Consider the following 22836-nt stretch of genomic DNA (forward strand, 5'->3'; position numbering starts at 1 on the left):
ATACAGAAGTTTTCACTTCAATAGTATGCATATTTCTGTCTCATTATTTGCCGGCTTCATCCTACACATTTTTTTATTTGTGTCTCTTACCTGTCGTTCTTTCCGTTGCATCCGGTTTGAAATCACAACGATTCTAAAGAAGTTTCACTTCAATATATTATTTTCCTCTATTGCTTTTGTAAGGCAATATGCACTACGCATGTGTTCGATTGGGATAAATCATATAGGTTTGATAGTATATTTTTTAATTCCTTCTATTTTGCTAAGTTATCCTGTTTATTATCGACTGATATAATCGAATATGAATATGATATCGAATGATAATGGTTTTCCACCTTTTCCATAATAAAAGATTTTACGGTATTTTTCCTTTAGTGCAATATTTAATGCTATGTGTGATCTTCTCAAGTTTGCACATTTCATAATTCGCGCCATACTTAAATGTAGTTAAATTTCTATTTTCTTTCAAAACCAACTTGTCGTAATTTTAAATTAATAGAACTTTTTAAACACCTCTGTACTTTTAAGACTTGCCATTCATAAAAAAAAAATACAAATAAAACAATAGTATTTGAAATATGTATATTTATTTAACTTAATAAATTGATAAATTAATAAATTACTTCTTACATCTGTTCTATAAAAATATTTCATTAATACATTAAAATACTAAAATCATAAATGGACGGAATTGTTTAAGTACAATGAGCATTATTATTGAGCTTATAAATAATATATTATTCCTTAAGAGCTCGCACACACAAATTTCTTACACACAAAAGAAACTCCCATAATGCTTAACCAATAACAAACTAGTTTTTCGCTCCCCAACAGTGGTAATGCTGTCACTATTACACTCAACAAGTGCATTATTATTGTGGGGACAGCTGTCGACGTGTGCAAATGACGAGTCGCGAGTCAGTTGTCTCCGCGCCCCGTTGCTCATTAGACGAGTGTTTATTAATAAATAACGGACGTGTAATTACTTGTTTGATTTAATCATGGCCCATGAGGAGATAACTCAATATTATTATCGAGCAGTCAAGTTCCAGTGTATATGAATTAAGCCCCAATTTTACCATTGAAGTAGAATGCGATGAACTAAGCTTACGCGTGTAAATTACTTTACAAGTTCAATTCAAATTTTTTGGTAAGCCGGCCGCTTTACTTCAAAAGTATGCTAGCGTCACTTAAATATGAACACAATATGCATATATGCAACACAAAAAAAATATGAAATATTGAAGAGAAGAGTTTGGGTTGTATTGTATGCCCGGAGGCCGCTGATCTTCCGGGTAATGTGGATGTGGGTAATGAAGGGCACAACTAACATTTTCCTCAAAATTGAGTTAAATACATATTTGGAATCAGGAAAAAAAGGCCTATCTGCCAATAATTATAATTTTACAGACACGGTAAACAAAAGTACCATAAGCTCAAAGGGCACAACTGAGCTATTTTTGCTATGTATTGCTTATGTACGTAAAAAGAGCACATTTAACTTACAGTATGTCAAAAAGGTCGCAAGTGAATAGATATGATATTTGTGATTTAATTCATTCTAAAGGCATATGTGGCAAATGTGTCCTTTAATGCATTAATTTACCGATACTGTATCTTATCATTTCATTTAAAAGAAAAGTCACAACTGCAGCATGCGTTTGCTACCAACCATCTTTGAATAGAGAGAGAGTAGAGCACTCGCACGGAACGCCAGAGGTCGTGGGTTCGAGTCCCGCATCATTCATAAAGTTTTGTTTTCAAATTTTATTTCTGTATTGATCCTCTTTGAGGTCATCTTTCCGGTGGACTCCCAATATAGAGTATAAGTCAGGTGGGGTGGTGACGGTCGGGTGTGTTAGAACTCCCACGAGGACAGCCACTTGAGGCCGCTCATGGTGGAGTTGGGCTCGTGTGCGAGCGGGCCGTTGGTGCCGTACGCCAGCGGCGCGAACAGACGGAAGCTGTACGCGGCGCACGCCAGCCACACGCCGCGCGCCGCGTGCGACACGCTGCGGACCAGCTCGCAGGACAAGTGGCGGCTCACCAGCAGGGCCAGGTACTCCGCCAGGATACCTGCAAACGACCGACCACCATCATTATCAGATATCAATATATAACTTTTTAACAGTAAATAAATAAATCTGACACACAAAAACGATAACTATTGAATTTTGTTTTATTTCCATATAAATCGAATGACAACTACAAGTTACTATCTAAAATCCTTCTATGTAGTTACATAAATTGCATCTATGTAATTTAATGATATAAGCACTTGCATAAGACGTTTAAATAATTAAAACATTATTAATTTTTGTAAAATATAGTGAAATGGAAACAAAAACTTATTTGCACAGTACATTGCACAACAACAAAACGTTGATATTTCGTTTTTTAAGCCCTAGTAGAACATACCTACACTTCGAGCTTAATTCTTGCAAACGTTATTGGAATTTTTTGAGATTTCATACATTACTTAAGGTACTGTTAATTGAGTATTAAATAGAAATAATAATAGAATATATTATATGGTACCGGTGAGCATGCAGCTGAAGATGAGCGCGGGGAAGTAGTGGTGGAAGTACAGCACGCGGCCCATGGCCCAGAACGGAACGTAGTGCAGCGCCCAGCCCACGAAAGACCACGTCGCGCCGCTCACGAGCCTGCTACTCTCATCGACCGGGGCGTTATCTATACAATAGATAGATATTCATTTACAATTCACATGAATCTGCCGCCGAATTCCACCCACGAACGACACGCCACAAATTAGGAAATCATCACCACCATCTGGATGTGTAGAGTTTCTCCACAGTGCGGTTTTCAAGGAACTTCCTTCCACGTACGACTAAGTTTTGGGTGCGGTGAGTACTTTCACAAAAAGCGCGTACACCATCCTTAAAACCTGGCTATGCTCTTGTGATTCCTCTGTTGCTACAGAATGTGGGCATCTGTGATCACTTAACACCAGGAGACCTGTACGATGGTTTTCCAACTTTTCCATAATAAAAGATATATCGCTAACTGTGAACAGAATGCGATAGTGCTGTGACCTAATAATTGTATGATCCCCCTGTCAAACCGTCTAGGCGGCTTTGGAGGACGATGAATATTTATCAAAATGTATTATTCTTAGTAAATAAATAAATAAATAAAATAAAAAAAAATAAAAAAATATTAATGACTATAAATCAGGAGTGTGTCGATAACTTTAAACAATGCTTTTTTTACCTTTTTACACTAGGTTAAAAGGATGAAATAATTATTCTATTTATTTTTTCATCATCACAAGTGATAGAGTGATCCCCAATAATATAATCGAGATCTGAGAGGAGTTACCAGTAGGCGTGGCAGAACGCGCGCGTGCCCGCTTCTCCCGTACGGCGGTGATAACGAATACCACCAGGAACAGCGGCAGGAAGGCCAGGTTACACCACCATATGACAGGGTTGCCCAGCAGGTAGATACGGTGATTACTGCCCGAGAAGAATTGACCCTGAATCATGTCATTAAAATTATGTTGTGCTCAAACTTAAAGCTATTTGAAATTTTAAATATATTATAATATTATATTTATTATATACAGGATGTCCCAAAGTTATGGGATATGACGGGAAAGTACCTTAAATATCGAAGATAGGCTATTTTACTGAAAGAAGACTTTATGTTATTTTTAAAAGCTAGTAATTCCGCATTCGAAGATTTTCTAAAAATTACTTGCCTCGTCTGGGAATCGAACCGACTTAAATGTAAAAAAAACCACCCCTACTTAAACGTTCTTTCGATTGGCATCATTTATGATGGCCAAAAAATAATAACTCTTCTTAAATAACATAGTATTTTAAAAGAAAGGAACAACGTAAAATGAATGTTTTCCTACTTGGATTGGTACGAATGCACCGATTAGATGACCGACCAGATCCCCGGACACCACACCATTAGATTTCTTCTTTTGGGGATATGTGAAAGATATGTTATACAAAAAGCGATACGAGAACGTGGGCGAGTTACAAACAGAATTGTGCTATATCATATCGAGTATTCACCATAAAATGATAAGAAAATCAACAGGCAGCGGACTCATTAAAAGATTGGCGATTTGCGTAAGACAAGAGGGTCACATTTTGAGCATTTAATTTATTAATTTACAAAAAAAATACCCACTTAATTGACTACTTTCTTTTAAAATACTATGTTACTTAAGAAGAGTTATTAGTTTTTGGCCATTCTTTCGATTGGCATCATAAGAGTAGGGGTGTTTTTTTTTACATTTAAGTCGGTTCGATTCCCAGACGAGGCAAGTATTTTTTAGAAAATCTTTGAATGCAGAATTACTAACTTTTAAAAATAACAATAAGTCTTCTTTCAGTAAAATAGCCTATCTTCAATATTTAAGGTACTTTCCCTTCATGTCCCATAACTTTGAGACATCCTGTATAGTTCGACGTTAAGTTAAAAAAATAAAATATAAACTCTCACTTCTAGGATTAATACACAAATAAAATTTGAAAAACAAAACTATCGCTCTTGTAAATTTAAACATAACAAATTGTTTAGATTTACAGAAGCGACATCTGAAGTCAATTTCCTAATATGCACATATTGGGGTTGAGCAGGTTATCAACTGTAAAGTAGATCCTGTAGATGAAGCCACAAATATTGTGTGGTTTAAAACTTTTTCTATATCCAAATTATACTCTGATAACTCTTATGCATTTGCTAAGCCATTGTGCGCACGCAAGCGCTCTACAAAGCGCAGGTCCGGTCACATATGGAGTATTGCTGTCATCTCTAGAAGATCAACCCCACCTTCTGGATGTCTGGAGTTCCTCCACAGCACGCTTTTCAAGTAACCTTCTTCCACGTACAACCAAGCTGTTGAATAAGCTTCCTTACCTTACCTTTAAAAAAGCGCGTACACCTAAATACCTGCAACGCTCCTGTGATTCCTCTGGTGTTGCAAGAGAATGTGGGCAGCGGTGATCACTTAACACCAGGTGACACTTACGCTCATTTGTTCTCTTCTTTCATACAAAGAAAAATAATGTGACTTGGCTCGAAGTGTTGTCAGTCTGTGTCATGTTGAACACCGTACCCGGTAGTTGATGGGCCACTGCCAGGGTTGCGAGGTCACCTCCCCCTCTTTGGGCTTGAGTCCCGCGTTCCCCTGCAGCATGACAGCGTGGGATTCCACCACGCGCTCCCATAGCCCCGACGCGTACGACTCGAAACTCACCTTTGGTACTGAAACGACAGCAAACTAGCAAGTTATTATTAGCATCATTATTTTAAATTTGTTAAACAACTGTTAAATAAATTGTTCTGCCGACAAAATAACCGAAAGCGTAAGTCGTGTGCGTTGAGTCTGTGTAATATCTACCAAAGACATTTTGCGAGCAATGCAGACTTTTTGTGTGCCGCATACTCGATAGCACAAAAAGTGTGTCATCAGCGATAGGCCTAACTGTACGTAAGCCATAGGTATATTATGAGAAAAATGGTGATAGTTAATGATACAATGAGCTATGGTCCTACTGTCCGATTTTTATTGTCCGAGGTCACTTGACTGCTGCGCGGTTCAAGGGTAAAGTTCAAGGTTTAGCGGCCGAGTTATTGACGGTCTTTTCTCTTTAACTGTCTTTATTTGATGAATTAAGCGTCCCGATGTTACATAACATCATTCTTTGATGTAAGGTAATTTCCCCGACAAGCGGCAGCAAACGCAATTTAGCTATTTACTAAACTAACTCGTCTGTGAAGAAGTTGGGCGCAACTTCATTATAGTGTAAGCATTTATTAAATATTTTGGGATACGGAAGAGATTCAAAATTTATTGATGATTTTTAGACTTATAAACTTAGCAAATAAAACTCACCAGTTAAAAGTTCCAGACGAATTCTAAAATCACCTGTATACGAATTCTAAAAACATCTTGTCTGTTGCCTTGCCTCAATATATTCTTGATAATGTTATGTATGTACATAAGCAGACTGACTGTACATAAGAAACTGTCATAACCATAATGTTAACACGAGGAACAGACAAACTTATAATGCCTACTACTGGGCTAAGTCGAGTATTAAGTCTTTTGTGGGGCGATGTATATGCTTTTACAATGAAATCCCAGAAAATGTTCAAAGTAAAAGTATAACGTTATTCAAAATAATTGTTAAAAAATCGTTTGTATGGTAAAGGTTACTATAACATAAATGACTTTCTTAATAATACCACAGATTGGGAATAGAGCGACCGTCCTCAGGCGATTAAATAATAAGTTTAATTGTACAATATTACTTTGTAAACATATTTTTTTTACGCGCTGAGTTTGTTGCGCCCGTTCTTCTCAGTTCTGAGGCATTAGTTCTCGAATGGGTGGTAGTTTTTGACTTTCAATAAGAGATCTCACATCCAATTTTGAATAAAAATATCTGAATTTGAATTTAATGTTATAGTCACACATGTACGTACGTCCGTCGTAAACGTTGTCCTCGACGTTCCAAAGCGCGTTGCGGTCCCGCAGGTTGGGATTGCACGCCACCTCCTGCTGCTCGAAGCCCCACTTCGGCAGCTGCTTACCCGTGGTCGTCAGCGCACACGACTGTACAAGACAATTCAACTCAAAATGATAAACATATACTTACTTTTGCAGTCTCAAGGGAACAGGAAAAGATATAGGGTCTTTTTCGATTTTTAAGAATTACTAAGGGATATTAAAGCGGACGAAATCACGGGCAGAAGCTAATCTACAACATAATATTTACAGTGTGTCTCATAAGAACGTGATTAGGATAAAATAATATATTCGAGGATTTAAAAAAATATTTAAACATGAGCAGATTGCTCAACAATTTGCCCACGATGCCATAAAATAATAAAACCAGTTTTTATGTTCACATCGCACAGAGGGCACGTTTCCCAAGATTGAGTGCTGCATATGCTTCCCGCTATGAGGCCGTATTTCTTTGTTCGCATCAAAATAAACTTAAAAAAAAACAAGCAACTTAAAAAAAAACTATTCCAAAACAATAGATATAATATGCACAAAAAAGTATAAAAATATCTATTATACAATCTAATTCTAGTTACAATTATTGTTATTTTTGGACTCCGTATACTCCCGGCGCGGCCCCACCCTGTCGCCTTGTGACGTTGCGCGTGCGACACAAGCGCATCTCACCTCCAACATTCTACAATTATGTATATACATAGTTACAAACCTACCGTAGCTGACATCGACTCCAAAAATAACATTTAAAAAATACCGAAGAATTGAGAACCTCCTCCTTTTTGAAGTCGGTTAATCAAAAGAAATTTCTCCGCATGACCAGCATAGGACCTTACATGTTGGTATGCTATGGGAATGCTAAGAATTTGAAAAAAAATTAATGAATAATTAATCAATGGGGGAAGACGATCTCGTCTACTGTATTCCGGCGATCTTGACCAGATCATCGGTCCACCTTGTCCCACCGGCCTACCAACACTGCGTCTTCCGGTACGTGGTCGCCATTCGAGGACTTTACTATTTGATATTAAGATACTGTACATACCTGCAGATAATGTATAAACATAAGTTTACTCCGCACGGTGAGTATCTCGTCACCGTCCCGGCCTCCCGATATCACGACCTTCCACACGTCGTTGGCGTCGCCTACACCATCCTAATTAAATCATTTTTCATCACTTAGATACCAGTGAAACGCTGAGATACATAATAAGTCTTTTGAGTGAGTAACTTTTACAACTTATGTGTGATAACCCTTAAAAAATAACAAATTGTTTTTAACTAGTCAGGGTTTCACTTTGCCGGATTATATGCTAACTCGATTGTTTATAATAATTATTATTATTTCCATCAGTTCAGTAAATCTCGTAAGATTAAATGAACTGGTGGTTGGGACCTTCATTTATCAAAGTAATGTGGTCTTTTAATGCGTAAACGTATACTACTCTTTGGGAAGTCTATTTCTTCAACCACTTGAGATACGTCAGCTCACTGCAAAAGACATAATAAGATTCATGAAAAGAATCAATCTTAGCGGTGATCTATAGTTAACAGTGGCTATCACAATAGATCACATTGGTCGCAGTCAAACAGGGCTGCACTGAACTGTACCAACGCCACTTTATAAACCATAACCATCAGTGGAAGGCATCCTTTGCACAGGATGCCGGCTAGATTATGGGTACCACAACGGCGCCTATTTTTGTCGTAAAACTTTAGTGTGTACGTATTACTGTGTTTCGGTCTGAAGGGCGCCGTAGCTAGTGAAATTACTGGGCAAATGAGACTTAATATTTTATGTCTCAAGCTGACGAGCACAATTGTAATGCCGCTCAGAATTATTGTGTTTTTCAAGAATCCCGAGCCGCATAGCATTGTTATGGACAGGGCGTATCCATTACCATCAGCTGAACGTCCTGCTCGTCTCATCCCTTATTTTCATAAAAAAAAAGTCAGGGTCGCACTTTTTCGGCTTCTTTGCTGACTGACCCGGTTGTTTATAAAAAATATTGTTATTTCCATCAATTCATTTTATGAGATTTACGACCGTTTCCAATATTCAGTCTATCTCTCTCTAAAATCGTAACTATCGTTAATCGACGCTAACTCATCTTATCCGTACACGCTGTCAGTCAATGGGACGACGTATAGCTTACCAGCGATAGAAGTTTGTATGGAAATTGCAACAGTGAACTCGCGATAAGATTGACTTATCGGGTATATTGAAACAGCTTCAGATTATTGACAGCTAATTACAACTGTGACAACCTGTATAGCCGAGAGGTTAGCGATCCTACCTACTAAGCTAGAGGTCCCGGGTTCGAATCCCGGTAGGTGCAAGCATTTATATGATGAATATAGATGTATTGTTTCCGAGTCATGGATGTTTAAATGTATTTATGTATGTTTATATGATTATATGTATTTTTAAGTAAGAATATTGTATTAAATATATCATTGACTTGTAACCCATAACACAGGCTATATATGCTTAACTTGGGGCAAGATATTTGTGTAAAAAGTGTGTCTTTATTATTAGTATAATTAGTGACAGTAGAAGGTAATAATTGATCTCTATCTGAACGGCCGTTAACGACCTCCATTCATGTTACCTCGCCGTATCCGGTGACCTGCATGAACCTGGCGGAGAGCGGCGCTCGCTCGCGGTGCGAGTGCAGGTTGCGGCCGGTCTGCGCGTGTGTGAGCCGCACCAGGTCGCCGCTGCGGACTACCAGCAGCTCCTGGCCGGGTTCGCCGTCGTACGGCTGGATGCGCCACCTGTTGTTCTCATCCTTGTGCGTGTACGTCGTTATCTGACAGTAGAACATAGTGCATGAAGTAAATGCCTCTTAAGGTAGCACATTATATTATGTGTATTAAATAAGCGCGACAATATAACAAAATTTAATGATAAATTAATTAAAACACTCGTTTCTGCAGCGGGAAATGTCACATAGATATTAAGATTGTGGAATTTATTTTAATCTTTTATTTTTATTTCTTATATACCTTTCATTATATAAATTTAACATTTACATAACTCTATTTAGCCTTTACTTATTAAATAAATTTTAACTTTTTGTACTTGTATTTATGTACATGCTGAAAATGCATATAAATGTAATTATATGTATCCTTAACACCTAAGACTTATTTAATGTTAATGTATCCATAATATGAAATTCTGTTGGTACTTCATAACTAATAACAAAAATACAAACATCACGCTACGCTATCAACCTAATGCTGATTTAGGTAAATTGGGTCGAGTCGACTAAGGAAGTACTATCAATCAAATCTATATAATACACAAAATATAATTAAATAAATCGAAAATGTTTTTTCTTCAAGTAAATAGGACAAAAATATAGATACGCCCTGTCCATAACAATGCAGAGCCGCACAGAACTCTTAAAAAACCATAAATTTGAGCGGCACTACAATTGCGTACGTCACCTTAAGACATAAGGTGGTTAAGTCTCGTTTGCCCAGTAATTGGACCAGGTATGGCGCCATTCAAACAGAATCATAGCAATGTTTACGCATTACTGCTTCAAGGCAGAAATAGGTGTCGCTGTGGTACCCATGATCTAGCCAGCATCCTGTTCAAGAGAGTCTCCCACTGGTAATGTGTTTGAAACTTCATACATTTGCTACTTAGTGAAAAAAAAAGCGGAAGGATTTAGAGCAACCTTATGCTTGCAATAATATGATAAATAGTAGACTTACCTGTTGCTGCCTCGCACCTGCTCCGGCGGGGTACAAGTGGTGATGAGAGTGCAGGTAGCCTCCTCCTGTGCGGTGGTTCTTGAGAGTGATGAGGGCGCCATACGCCAGTACGCGCGGAGCGCTCGCCTTGTGCAAGCTGTTCCCTTCCAAACGCGCTTGAAAACCCGACGAGTAGAAACCATCTCCATTGCCGCTACATTTATTTATTTACATAAAATATAATAATAATATATAATATAATATAGACACTCAGTCAACGCCTTCATACCATTCATCCAAATCTCAATCAACGACACAACCATCATCCGCTCAGCACTAAGTGGCGAGTGTTTCATCCACATCTGACACTCAACTTCAAGAATCCACCGTTCGATCACACGATATTTTAAATGGGGGGATAGAACAGGATCATAACACTAGATATCCTTTTTCCTGAGGGTCTTGGGACGGGATATTTAGATAAGTTACCGACACAGTCGTGAAAAAATCAAATAATATAATATAGATAATATATTTCTATGTCTAACGAATTGTAATAAAGTGTAGAATTTAAGTAACTAGACAAAATATGCTATGCCGAAGACAAAGGCTCGAAGGAACAAAATGTTAGGATTTTGGTGAATGCTTTATAATCATTAAATACCTAAATGATAAAAGCTCATAAACGGTCATGTATATTTTGTATACGTCCATTAAATAAAGCAAACAATTTTTTTTACTGCAGACAGACAACGTATAATATATATATTTTATGTACCTCGCGGTGATAACTTAAAAATTCCACCCAGAAAAATTGTACAATTGTTATAGTACCACTTACCTCTTGCTGAGAACTGTGAGATGAATCCAGAAGAAGAAAATATAGAGTGTGATGGGCCAGACGATTAATGTTATGCTTCTACCGATTAAATGTTTCACAGTCAAGCTCTGGAAAAATTACCAAAAACCATTTGTAATTATATAAATCATCAAAAACATTTCTTTATGTACACACTATCATTACAGAATATTCCAATGTGAGAGAGGAGGAGATAGAATGTATGTAACATTATTACATTGACATTTTTATCCTTAAATTTTTTAAATATTTTACATTACAAAATTGTTATAACATAATTGAATATCTCAATATACCTAACCTATGTGATCATCTTTTTTTCAGATTTTTTGAAAATAGTTTAGTTTTTTCACATTGTCCAACAATGCAAAGAGCAAAAAAAACCGTAATATTTTATAAAATAAATGTAAGCCCATTTCCGTTACTTTTTTATGTTTTTAAGGCATTTTAGTGGAAATAAATCTCAATGCTTAATCGTTTTTATAAATCAGAAGAAAAAATGATATTTAAATTGATGCTTTTCTTTTAAATAATTTTATGCTAAAAACATGATAACTTAAAAATGGTTTACTTTTGCATCAAGCATATAGTCACCCTTTTCACCTCCTAACAGGAATAAGTCGAATTACCAATAACCATGTATAGGTTTCTCTGAAGTAAATAATAAATAATATTATAACTTACAACGGGCTTGGTGAGGTCGCCAAGCACGTTCCACAAGTCGGCAATGGTGCGAAGCCCGACAAACAGGACGATAAACAGTCCCACAAACTTGACAGACATGGTGCAGGCCAGAGAAGCGCCCAGGTACACCTGCCACGACAGCATGCGCGCCGAGAACGGTGCCACACCGGACTCCGTTACAGATTTCACCTGAATACATAACCGACTTCAAACGAAAAATTTGCCATCAAGTCGTGTGATATTTTTTCACGGAATGTTACAAATATTTAAACCATAAGTCTACTTTACTTTAAATCTATTGACAATGCTGTTTCTCTCTAATCTACCTCCTGACCACTTAACCTAATCTTTGTTCAGTATCAATCGATTACTAACGTGTTTAATATAACAAATATAAACTTGTTATGCCTACTCCTCGACTAAGTCGAGTTATAAAGTCTTTTGTGGGGCGATGTATGTTTGCTTTTACAACAAGATCCCAGAAAATGTTCAAAACAAGAGTATTAAGATATTCAAAATAATTGTTAAAAACATTTGAGTGGTAAAGGTTACTATAACATAAATGACTTCCTTATTGATTCCACAGATTGGGAATGGAGGCTATTAAATAATAAGTTTAATTGTACAATATTAGTTTGTAAAGATATTTTTTGATCAAAAAAAAGCCCGCTGAGTTTGTTGCGCCCATTGTTCTCAGATCTGAGGCATTCCTTTTGGAATGGGTGGTAGTTTTTGACTTCCAATAAGTGATGTCACATCCTATTTTGAATAAAAATATTTGAATTTGAAATGCAAACGATCAGCAAGCCAGTTGATCTTCAACAGTTGAACAGTGTGGTTGCCTTCAAGTACCATATTCGAACATTGCATTCAATTATTAAGTGAAGTAATTGTAAATTCTAATAAAGCGCTTATTGTGAAGAAGACGTTTTATTCCACGACCTACAAGACCTAGACTTATGTTATATCCGCCGCCCACATGAAGTTCTTTTTTAAATGGGCCTATTGCTGTCTTATACTATTATAATTACTATTATATATTATCTGGTTGTTTTGCCATAAATAAATTAAGTACCCCGTGCCCGCTTTTTGTATGAATTGTTATATTATGTTATTAAATTTTAGTGATTGAATTATTATTAAATTTATAGGTCTATATTTCTAAGTCAAAAAAATTACAGGTTCCGTATAAGCAATCACCAACATCATATACTAAAACCTTCTCCGAAATACGCTGCATCTTATGGGGTTCACAGTATAACCGAAGGAAATAAACAAGTTCTACATTTATTAGTATAGATAGATAGTACCAATAAACGTTACTAAAAAGTGTGAACAATAATAAATAAAATACAAAAAATAAGGGCGTGTGGCGTTCTCCAGAGAACGGTTTTCAAGGAACTTTCTGCCACCAGATTTTTTCTAGAAACAAACTTTATAGTACAGGATCCCTTGTATTCCAGATCCTAGTATTTAGATAGTAATAAAAAAAAATCAATTAGTAATAAAAAAAATAATTCGTCAAATCAACATATTTCATTCCTATTATCTTAGTTATAAATCACAACCGAGAATTTTCGTAACAATAATTTGTTGGGCGTCTCAATACAACTTTTGATCGTAGGACCAAGATGACATACCACGCAATTTGTTGGACAGTGTGGGTGGTAAACTATGCAAATCTTAGCTAACCAATAAAAAAAATCAGCTGGTTAGTAATTATTTTTCATGACCTTGTTTATGATACATGTTGGAGAGGGACTCCTTAACAAAACCTTATATTTAGTAGGACAAATATTTTTTCACGTTATTTAGATAATTATCTCGATAATTAACAAAAAAAAAATCGGTTAGTAATAAATTTTTAAGATTCGTCAAATCAACATATTTTATCCATGCTACCGCTATTAAGCTACCATTTACCAACATTACTTTCCGGAAAAAATTTGGCGTCTTGTCAAATGAAGCTACTCACGAAAAATCAGCTTGTTAGTAATAAATGACGAAAAGTGTCCCAGGGATCCTGTGCTATTAATCAAAATCGAGTTTCCAAGTCGATATGCGTGGTTGAAATCGTGCACACCTAAATAGCCAGTAGGGTGATTCTTTCGGTGTTGCAAGAGAGCTGCCTTTTATATGGAAGAGAAGGGCAAACGAGCATACATAATAGTATATATTATGATGTTAAAATCGTTTTAATCTCGCATATTATTTCATATAATGATATGCCATGATAGCGAAATGAAAGAAGTGAAAACTTACGCTTATGGCATCGGCCGCGTTATCGATACCGGTTTATGTTACGGTACGGTACGGTACGTTACTTACGGTATTATTTCTCATATTGGTAATATGAGAATTTCACTTTAGCTAGTAATGGAAGAATATACCTAATTTAAATTATTATTATTATTATCAATTATTGTGAAGTTTAATTTATGGTACTTAAGGTACCACTACGAATAATTTAAAAAATCTAACTACTTATTATATTTTTATGTTTTCACTTAGGTATAGCGGCAGTCGCAATGACTACATGTTTTTTTTTAACCCGACGTTTCGTTGCCTATGCAGGTATTTCAGGGGGACTTTTTACATAATAAATCACTTAAAACATATTGCTTTATAAACACTTTTCTTCAAAAGTTACTACATTATGTAGGTATATGGACGTACCTTAAATGCACCGTACATGGAACAACTCATAAAAAATAACAGAATGGGATCCAACAAAATATATCTGTTCAACGTTAAGAAACCGATATCTGAAAAAAAACAAATATGAAACATTTACCTACGATCTCTGAGTGGTTGAATAAAAAGTAACAAAATTTAAAGTTTTTTAAAAAAAAATAATATAAAGGAATTTAAAAAACAAGTGAAAGTGCCTCGCAAATCGCAGCTATCGCGAGTGTTTTCCGTAGAAGTTCCTATGTAATGAACTCACCAAATAACAGCAACATGGTACCAATTAGTGTGGAGTCCAGAGAACGTGTCATCTCCCACAGTGTCAAAAAAGTTAGAGGCACAGTTAATGCACCCAAAGTCGTACAAAACTGAAAAAAAAAACACGTGGTTATTTATATCAGAATAGTAATCTATCATTCAATTAAATTTGTTCATAAAATATAGCATAAAAAAGTTGAAGCGTGCTAAAAGAAGGAAGGAAAATATGTTACGATCTTAGTAAATACAGTAGTAATACCATTTAAGGCAAAAAAAGCACCAGGATTTAATATATTCTAATTCAAATATTTTTATTCAAAATAGGAATTTAAATCACTTATTGAACGTCAAAAACTACCACCCCTTCAAAAGAGACTGACTCAGACCTGAGAAGAATGGGCGCAAGAAACTCAGCAGGCTTTTTTTTAAATATAAAATATGGATTACAATGTGATATCTTACAATAAACATTTATAATTAAAGAGCCTGAGGATGTTCGCTTCATTCCCCGTCCGTGGTGTCATGAAGAAAATCGTTTATGCTATAATAACCTTTCACACACAAACGTTTTTTAACAATTCTTTTAAATTTCGTAACACATTTCTTATGTACTCTTTCTTTTTCATTTTTACATCACATTGTAGAAGGATATATACATATACATCGCCCAACAAAAGACTTACTAACTCGATCCAACCGACTAGTAGGCATAACAATGTAGGCATAGCAAATATATTAAGAGCTTATACATATACTAAACAATACAAAAATCGGATTTAAGCTGAGAGGCTGATTGCAGCATATTTAAAAAAAACAAAGTGGATAGAAATGCGCATCTAACTTAGTTTATTTAACACGTTGAACGCCAAGCGGTCAGTGTTTTCCTTTCGGGTCAACCAAAACTCTGTTCTATCCAATCTTCGACCAAATGTTTTTTTTAAACTAGACATAAATCTAATAACCCAATGTATGTTATTAGTATCAAAAGTCAAATTAAGTAATTACTCATGGAGATTTCTGGTTAAGACATAAGCATTGATGAGAGAATGGTTCCGTTTAGAGGGTGTTTGGTAATCCGCCGATATAATAAGTAAAAATGGCACAATTACCTACGGGAACAAGCTTTTAAAAAGGGGTACCTTACCATGATATAAATACAAGATAATAAATTGTATTGAACTCCTGAACAATGAAACACATCACATAAAAAACCGAAAGCATTTCCCTAAAGTTGTGGTTTCCACTAAGCTGAAAAAGGCCAGTTCTTAGCCAGAGAAAGTGATGATGGGATAAAGTTCTCAGAAGTGATGGAAAGAAAAGGGATGTTTTGGTGCTTCCCACAAAACATTTAACACATTTTGTTTCTGTTAGCAAATATAATAAAACTATAATGAAACCTGAATGATGAAGCAAGAATAATGTGACTACATTTGGACGAATACTGGTCACAAACAAAACTTAAAAAGGGTCTACATTTGCGTAGATAAACCTATTCTGTGTTTTGTTGTTGATGTGATTTCTAACATCACCATCATAATCATCTTCAGCTGGGAGAAATTTACTGACCACCAAGGCGTTCCAATGTAGCACGACACATTCACACAGATTTTCACTATTTGGAAAATGTACTTTTTTTTTAAGGCCTAGGGCCTCTATGAACGGGTTTAAAACACTCGTAAAACGCGGTCAGCACTGACCGACGCGGCTTAAACGGGAATATACATTATTTGTTTTAGAAATCAATGTTTTAAAAATTATCTGCACATCTGGTTGATGGGTTTGTGTGACCCTCAGTATCAGCTTAAAAATAACCATAGCACATTCCAATTAGTACAAAAAGCATAGTACCCAAAAATAAGGACTAAATAAGAATTTTAAAAAATTATAATACAAAGCTAGAAGGAAAAGACCTCAATTTTTTTATAAACCATCTCAAGGTCATCCTTTCGTCTGTACTTTGGTACCTGCAATTTTTTCACAACGAAACAAATTTTATAATTAACTAGAAAATAAGATGATATCATGGTTATATTATATTAGAGTAACTTACAATTCTCATCCCCTCATATTTAGCACCGTCATACTTGTCGCCAGGCTTCTCAAAAGGAAATGTTCCATCATATCCTGTCAGCTTCCCAGATAGTGCAATAAGCATCTGTAATGATTAACTATATTATTCCTAAATAATGAAATCAATAATATAGAGTAATAATAATATAAAGTAACATTATCTGAATACATGCTAATTATTACTAAAATGCTATTTACTACAAATGTGATTAATAAAATAAATCCCGCACTGCTTACAATTAAATAAAGTAAAAAAAATAACCAGACAATACATTTCAATACTCCTAAATAACAATTGATTGTCACTTAATCTTAGATTTCTAAGGAATCTCTTATCCTTATCTATATAAATGATCTTCCTAATCGTATAGAGAAAAAACATAAGGTAGTATTGTTTGCGGATGACACTTCACTGATTTTCAAAGTGAAAAGAAACCAAGCTACATATGACGAAGTGAACAATATTGTACCTGACATCATGTACTGGTTTAGCGCTAATAACCTATTGTTAAATGGCAAGAATACTAAATACATAAAATTTACCATACCAAATGTCGAAATTGTATCTTGACTGTTGATTCTCAGTATATTCTTGATAATGTAATATATGTTCATAGTCACATAAGTAAATTTACTAGAAACTGTCATAACCATAATGTTAACACCAGGAACAGTATAATAAACTTATAATGCCTACTACTCGGCTAAGTCGAGTTAATAAGTCTTTTGTGGGGCGATGTATATGCTTTTACAACAAGATCCCAGAAAATGTTCAAAAAAAAAGTATCACGTTATTCAAAAGAATTATTAAAAAATGTTTGTGTGGTAAAGGTTACTATAACATAAATGACTTTCTTAATGATACCACAGATTGGGAATGGAGTGACCGCCCTCAGGCTATTAAATAACAAGTTTAATTGTACAATATTATTTTTTTAACATATTTTTCGATGAAAAAAAAAGTCTCTAAGTTTGTTGAGCCCGTTCTTCTCAGGTCTGAGGCATTCATTTTGGAATGGGTGGTAGTTTTTGACTTTCAATAAGTGTTGTCACATTCTATTTGAATAAAAATATTTGAATTTGAATAATAATCAATTTTACTGTATTTCTTATATTTTCCATGGCATCATCATCATCAGCCAGAAGATGTCCACTGCTGGACAAAGGCCTCCATATATTATATAAGTATATTCCATGGCATATTATAAACAATTTGTACAATAATTTCATAAAAGCAAATATATCACTCACTTTACCCAATGGTGGATGCACATCAAAAAAGAATGTTCTATTAATGTACCAGCTGGCCATTTTTCCAAAATGAGTTTCATCCCAACTGAAAAAGTTTAAGTATTGAAATTATTTAAATAGTTTAAACTTTGTAAAATATTAATTTTATAGTTGAGACTAATGATTCTCAGACAAAACTATTAAACATACAAAATTTCTTATAGGGTAAATGTATAGTAGACTTAGAAAGTCCAAGCGTGTTGTTAAAGCTTTGTTAACAATAGCTGTGCTGAAAATGTTGTGACTCAACAGATTAATATCTTTCTGATCAGACAGCCTGCTACTTGATTAAGAATATCTTATAGTAATAGCAATGACACAATACAATATTATATAAAATGTATTTATTTAAAAAAAAACTGCACAAAACCAAGAACACTAAGAGTTTCTTGGGCCTCTTGTTCTGCTCAACATTTAGGGGTAATGCTTTTATTGACATGAAAATGTATTTGAAAGAAATCTGACAATAAACACAATTTTTTTTAATTTAATGTGAAATTAAAGTACAGTACTTTAAGTTTGATGAGAGAAATCATATTTATATATATGATTGGAAGCTATGGGATTTACACTGTATGCACTTCTTTTCATACTGAAATGACTAATTATACCGAATTTATTTTAAAAGTACGTAAAAGGATTCAAACCAATCATTCTTAATTCAAATGGGATTGGAACCCCTCTGTAAATCTTATTCATCGATTCTGCTGCTCAGTTTCAAAGGAGTACGCCAAAAATTTAATGCATTCATGTTTATTTATTTATACATAGCACAATATAATATTTTTTTAATGAAATTTCAAGTAGAATTTTATAACATACCATACATGATCTGGCTCCAGGACCTTATAAAATCGAGTCAAAAAAGTTGCACCACATATTAGTCCAAATGCTATCCACCATCTAAAAAGTTGTATTTTAATAAATGGATTTTTAGAGCTGAAAAGCAATATCTTACAAAAGGGTAGTATAAATTTTTAAATATGGAAATATTTACACTTTATTATCGCTCTCGTCAGAATTATTCTTTCTCCTTTTCACAGCCATAATAATTATTTTTAAACCCTTAAATTCAAAATTAACACTTTTTATTTGAGAACACCCTTCAAAAATGCCTGATTATATTCATTTTTAACTCTTAAAATGTATACGTAGCTGCATTCGCATAAAAAAAGTTTAAATTTCAAATCAAATCAAAAGTTTACAGTAAACATAATAAAGACAACACAGACTATTATGATGCTAACCGCTAATGCATGTAGTGTTTAAATTTTCTTTGAGTATCATAATATATAGGGAAGCTGTGACTACGTTCAAGAGACGGGAGTGCCATACAAAATAGGTAATAAGAAATGTCGCTTGTATAATGTATTGTATTGCACTAAATCTTGATACCAACATAATCAACTAATGACGTAATATCAGAGCTGCCAATATAATAAATATATAGGGTTGGAATCAATCCATAATTTTTATCGATAATTAATAATATATATAAATAATGTCTAATTTTAAGGTCCTCTTTTGTTAATTTAAATATGGACCTAAGGAAAATCTTACTAGTTCAAACTAAGGGATACGTTTTAATTATCTCAAAGAAAAAACAATTTACATAATTAATATTTTATGAATAGATTTGTATTGCGTTGTAGTTTCAGTTTAGACAGCCTTTGGTATTCGTTTTTCAGATGTTGCAATAAATTTGTAGGCGTGGCGGTCCTCAATCTGAAATTATAACAGAATACATATTAACAGAAGTAAGTTAACCCTAATTTTTAGGCTTTATATATTTTTTTCACATCATAACCACAATATAATATAATAAAGAGGGTTTTAAAGGTTAATAAACTTATAAACTATTTTAAGATCAATAAACTTATTATCAAAAATATAGATACCATAAATATTAAATACATAAAAATAAATTTAATAATAATCTAAAATAAAATATCGACAATCGATAAAATAGTGTCAAACACTACAGATAGATTATAATTTTACTCTAGATAATAATTAAATTAATACTCTATCACTTTTAATCACTTTAAGTATTCTTTATTAGCTTATTATTAGTTCATAAGTGCTTTCGTTTCTTTGTCCAAAAATATTTTAACCATGAAAATTCTCTTACTCCCATCTGACTAGCCAGATTTTAAACCACATATTTTACACAATATTTTATTACATGGCATAGCTTAGAAACACTTACGCATTTATACTAAAAATAATTAAGCACATTACCCTGAATAATACACGAATAAAGTAAAAGAAAACGAAAATTCGTAACAATAATTGTTGAGTCACTTTTATTTTGAACCAATGACATGTCACATGACACCCAAACCAACACAAACAAAAGAGTCGAATATATGTTAGAGCGAGACAGCGTTTGCCGCCATTATTTTTAGTGCAATGCCATACATATTCGAGTTTATTAGGGAGTTGCGCCAGGCTGATGATACTCTTTGTTAAAGACCAAAGAGGAATATACGTATAGTGAATGGAACTAAAGCACAGAATAGCACAGAGTACATTATATAATATAGGTATAGAGTTGTCAGCCAATTTCAAGGCGAAAGCGACATCGCGTGGGAATATTGACGAAACTTTCCTCGGTTATACCTACATATACGTATAACATAAATACATGTATTATGGTTGTTTTAATTGTAATATTAATATTACACAGGAATTCCGCTATAAATTTAATGGCAGAATTACTCAAATGTAAATATTAGGATCTTAAGTTACAATAAAAAATTATATTATTTCCTTCTTCTTTTATTGTAATACTTTATAGCGAATGTTTGCATTATATCCTCCTCATCGTGCGTCGAAAGTGCTCCTTGGAGTATTTTATTGATGGACTGCACCAATTACATAGGTATAAATATCATAGTAGATATAGTAAATATCTTGTCAGTCAATTCGAAACTATGCTCTTTGCATTTTAAGGAAATAAAAGGAAATCAGTATATACTCAACACGCAACGAACACCGAACAACAACAATAATGCATAAGCAAAGCGATGGCGGCAAATAAATTAATAAACAACATGGCGATTGGCGGCTACCTACTGTGTAGGCGGGCGAAGCGAGTCTGTGTATCAGTGCCCTCTATAGACAAGTTGACAAATTAATTTGATGGTATTGTATCAATCAAGAAATATTCTAATTGCAAACGCCGTGCAGAACAGTGAACACTATTACTCTGACTTCTGAGTTTATAATAAGAGTACCTTTATACTCTATCTACGTAAGAGAATAAGTTGTTTTGTGTTCTGTTGAGTGTTCACTAAAGAGTAAGCTACAGGCACAGACCTATGACAACAATTATTGATTGTGTTTGCTGGTGTTGACACCAGGTTGACAAATTGACTCGGTAAACAGTCGTCATATACCTACCTACCAAGGAATATGTAATAGTACAAGTCCTAAACATTCCAATACCTCGGAGATAGCAAGCTTATAGAAGTAACAATTAGTTGAGCTGTACAGCACTGACTTGCCTTTTCTAACCTAAGCGAAACACAATGCACTTAATAGAGACTGACATAATATCTCACCATGTCATGTTATGTTCGGATATAAATCAGATACATATTTTTTACACACAAAACAGTATTTGTGTATTGTATAGGTCCCTATTATTTGTTTTTGAGTTGGAAGAAACTTCAAAGTTAGCCAGAAATAAAATAATAGACTCACATATGAAGCTTTCACCTATCCCTAGAAACCTTCAACCTGCTGTAGATCAATCATCAACGTAAAGAAATTCGTGTGTTCCGCCTATTACTCCTGAATCATTAACAGAGCCGCGTATTGATGACACTCCTCCAAGAAAGATACTCAGGAAGATTATTGTGAAACAATCAAAAACCACTTCACACCGTCTCAAAAATTAACAGCTTTGCAGCAAAAGTGCAGAAGATTAAACAAAATCGCATCAATAGAAAGTATTCTAAGTGATTTATAAAACAAAAATTTAAAAGGTTAGTTATATAAAAAGTTGCTCACCTTATAAGAATACATATACCCAATACATGTAGCATGCAATTATGTGTAAAAATAAGTTCTTAAAATTTCGTAATCCTACTTAAAAATAAAATGTGTTTATTGTATTATTTCTAGTTACACAACCAAATAAAAAGTTTTTCACTATAATTTTATACATTCAATCCTAATATTACAGAATGTAATAGTATGTTTGTTTGTCCTTTCACGTCAAAATGTATCGGCAGGTTTATGTCAGTTTTGTATGAAGACCGACAGAGTCCTCCTATATAACTTTAACCCAACAGCATGTTTATTTATTTCTTATTTTATCAGTTTTTTATTTATGACTATTAATTATACAACTATTTAATAATAAAAAATCATGATAAAGTTTAAATATATTACTAATCACCGAAAATATAATATCTAGCAATATATACCTGCAAGTCTGTTTATGTTTCGTTAATTTATATTTCGAGCGTATTAATTGCATTTTTTTATACAATATTTAGGTACTATTCAGATAAAAGGAGAAACTATTTATGATATAATAAATAATAATATGTAAAGATTATGTTATATGAGATAGAGTAGAGTATCAGCAGTAGACTATGAGCAAATCAGTGCATTCACCATTATTTAATATAAGAAAACAACTTTATAAATTAATTACAACTTTTTATAAGCATGACAACGTAATAACTGCTTTGTAGTCATAGTAACCAAAAGTCACTAATTTCTTCTTCTATGAGTAAGACCTCTATGATACTCCCCC

General features: G+C 34.1%; 1 protein-coding gene and 1 long non-coding RNA gene across 2 annotated transcripts; both read right to left on the reverse strand.

The window, feature by feature from the left end:
* Nucleotides 1–568: 568 nt before the first annotated feature.
* LOC126966132 (protein O-mannosyl-transferase 2) lies at nucleotides 569–19503 on the reverse strand. Its single transcript, XM_050810063.1, has 17 exons — nucleotides 19313–19503; nucleotides 19063–19130; nucleotides 18888–18968; nucleotides 18027–18111; nucleotides 16756–16860; nucleotides 14707–14815; nucleotides 14436–14524; nucleotides 11760–11948; nucleotides 11058–11164; nucleotides 10238–10430; nucleotides 9121–9321; nucleotides 7554–7664; nucleotides 6472–6601; nucleotides 5099–5247; nucleotides 3343–3499; nucleotides 2539–2694; nucleotides 569–2076 (listed from the first exon to the last, which is right to left on the reverse strand). The coding sequence occupies exons 2-17, from the start codon at nucleotides 19110–19112 to the stop codon at nucleotides 1859–1861; spliced, it is 2130 nt and encodes a 709-aa protein (XP_050666020.1). The 5' UTR covers nucleotides 19113–19130; nucleotides 19313–19503; the 3' UTR covers nucleotides 569–1858.
* A 169-nt stretch (nucleotides 19504–19672) lies between these two features.
* Nucleotides 19673–20398, reverse strand: LOC126966211 (uncharacterized). Its single transcript, XR_007729697.1, has 2 exons — nucleotides 20275–20398; nucleotides 19673–19790 (listed from the first exon to the last, which is right to left on the reverse strand). It is a non-coding gene; the product is annotated as an uncharacterized LOC126966211 (long non-coding RNA).
* Between the last annotated feature and the right edge of the window lie 2438 nt (nucleotides 20399–22836).

The sequence above is a fragment of the Leptidea sinapis genome, chromosome 9 (genome assembly GCF_905404315.1).
Source record: "Leptidea sinapis chromosome 9, ilLepSina1.1, whole genome shotgun sequence".
Classification (NCBI taxonomy): domain Eukaryota; kingdom Metazoa; phylum Arthropoda; class Insecta; order Lepidoptera; family Pieridae; genus Leptidea; species Leptidea sinapis.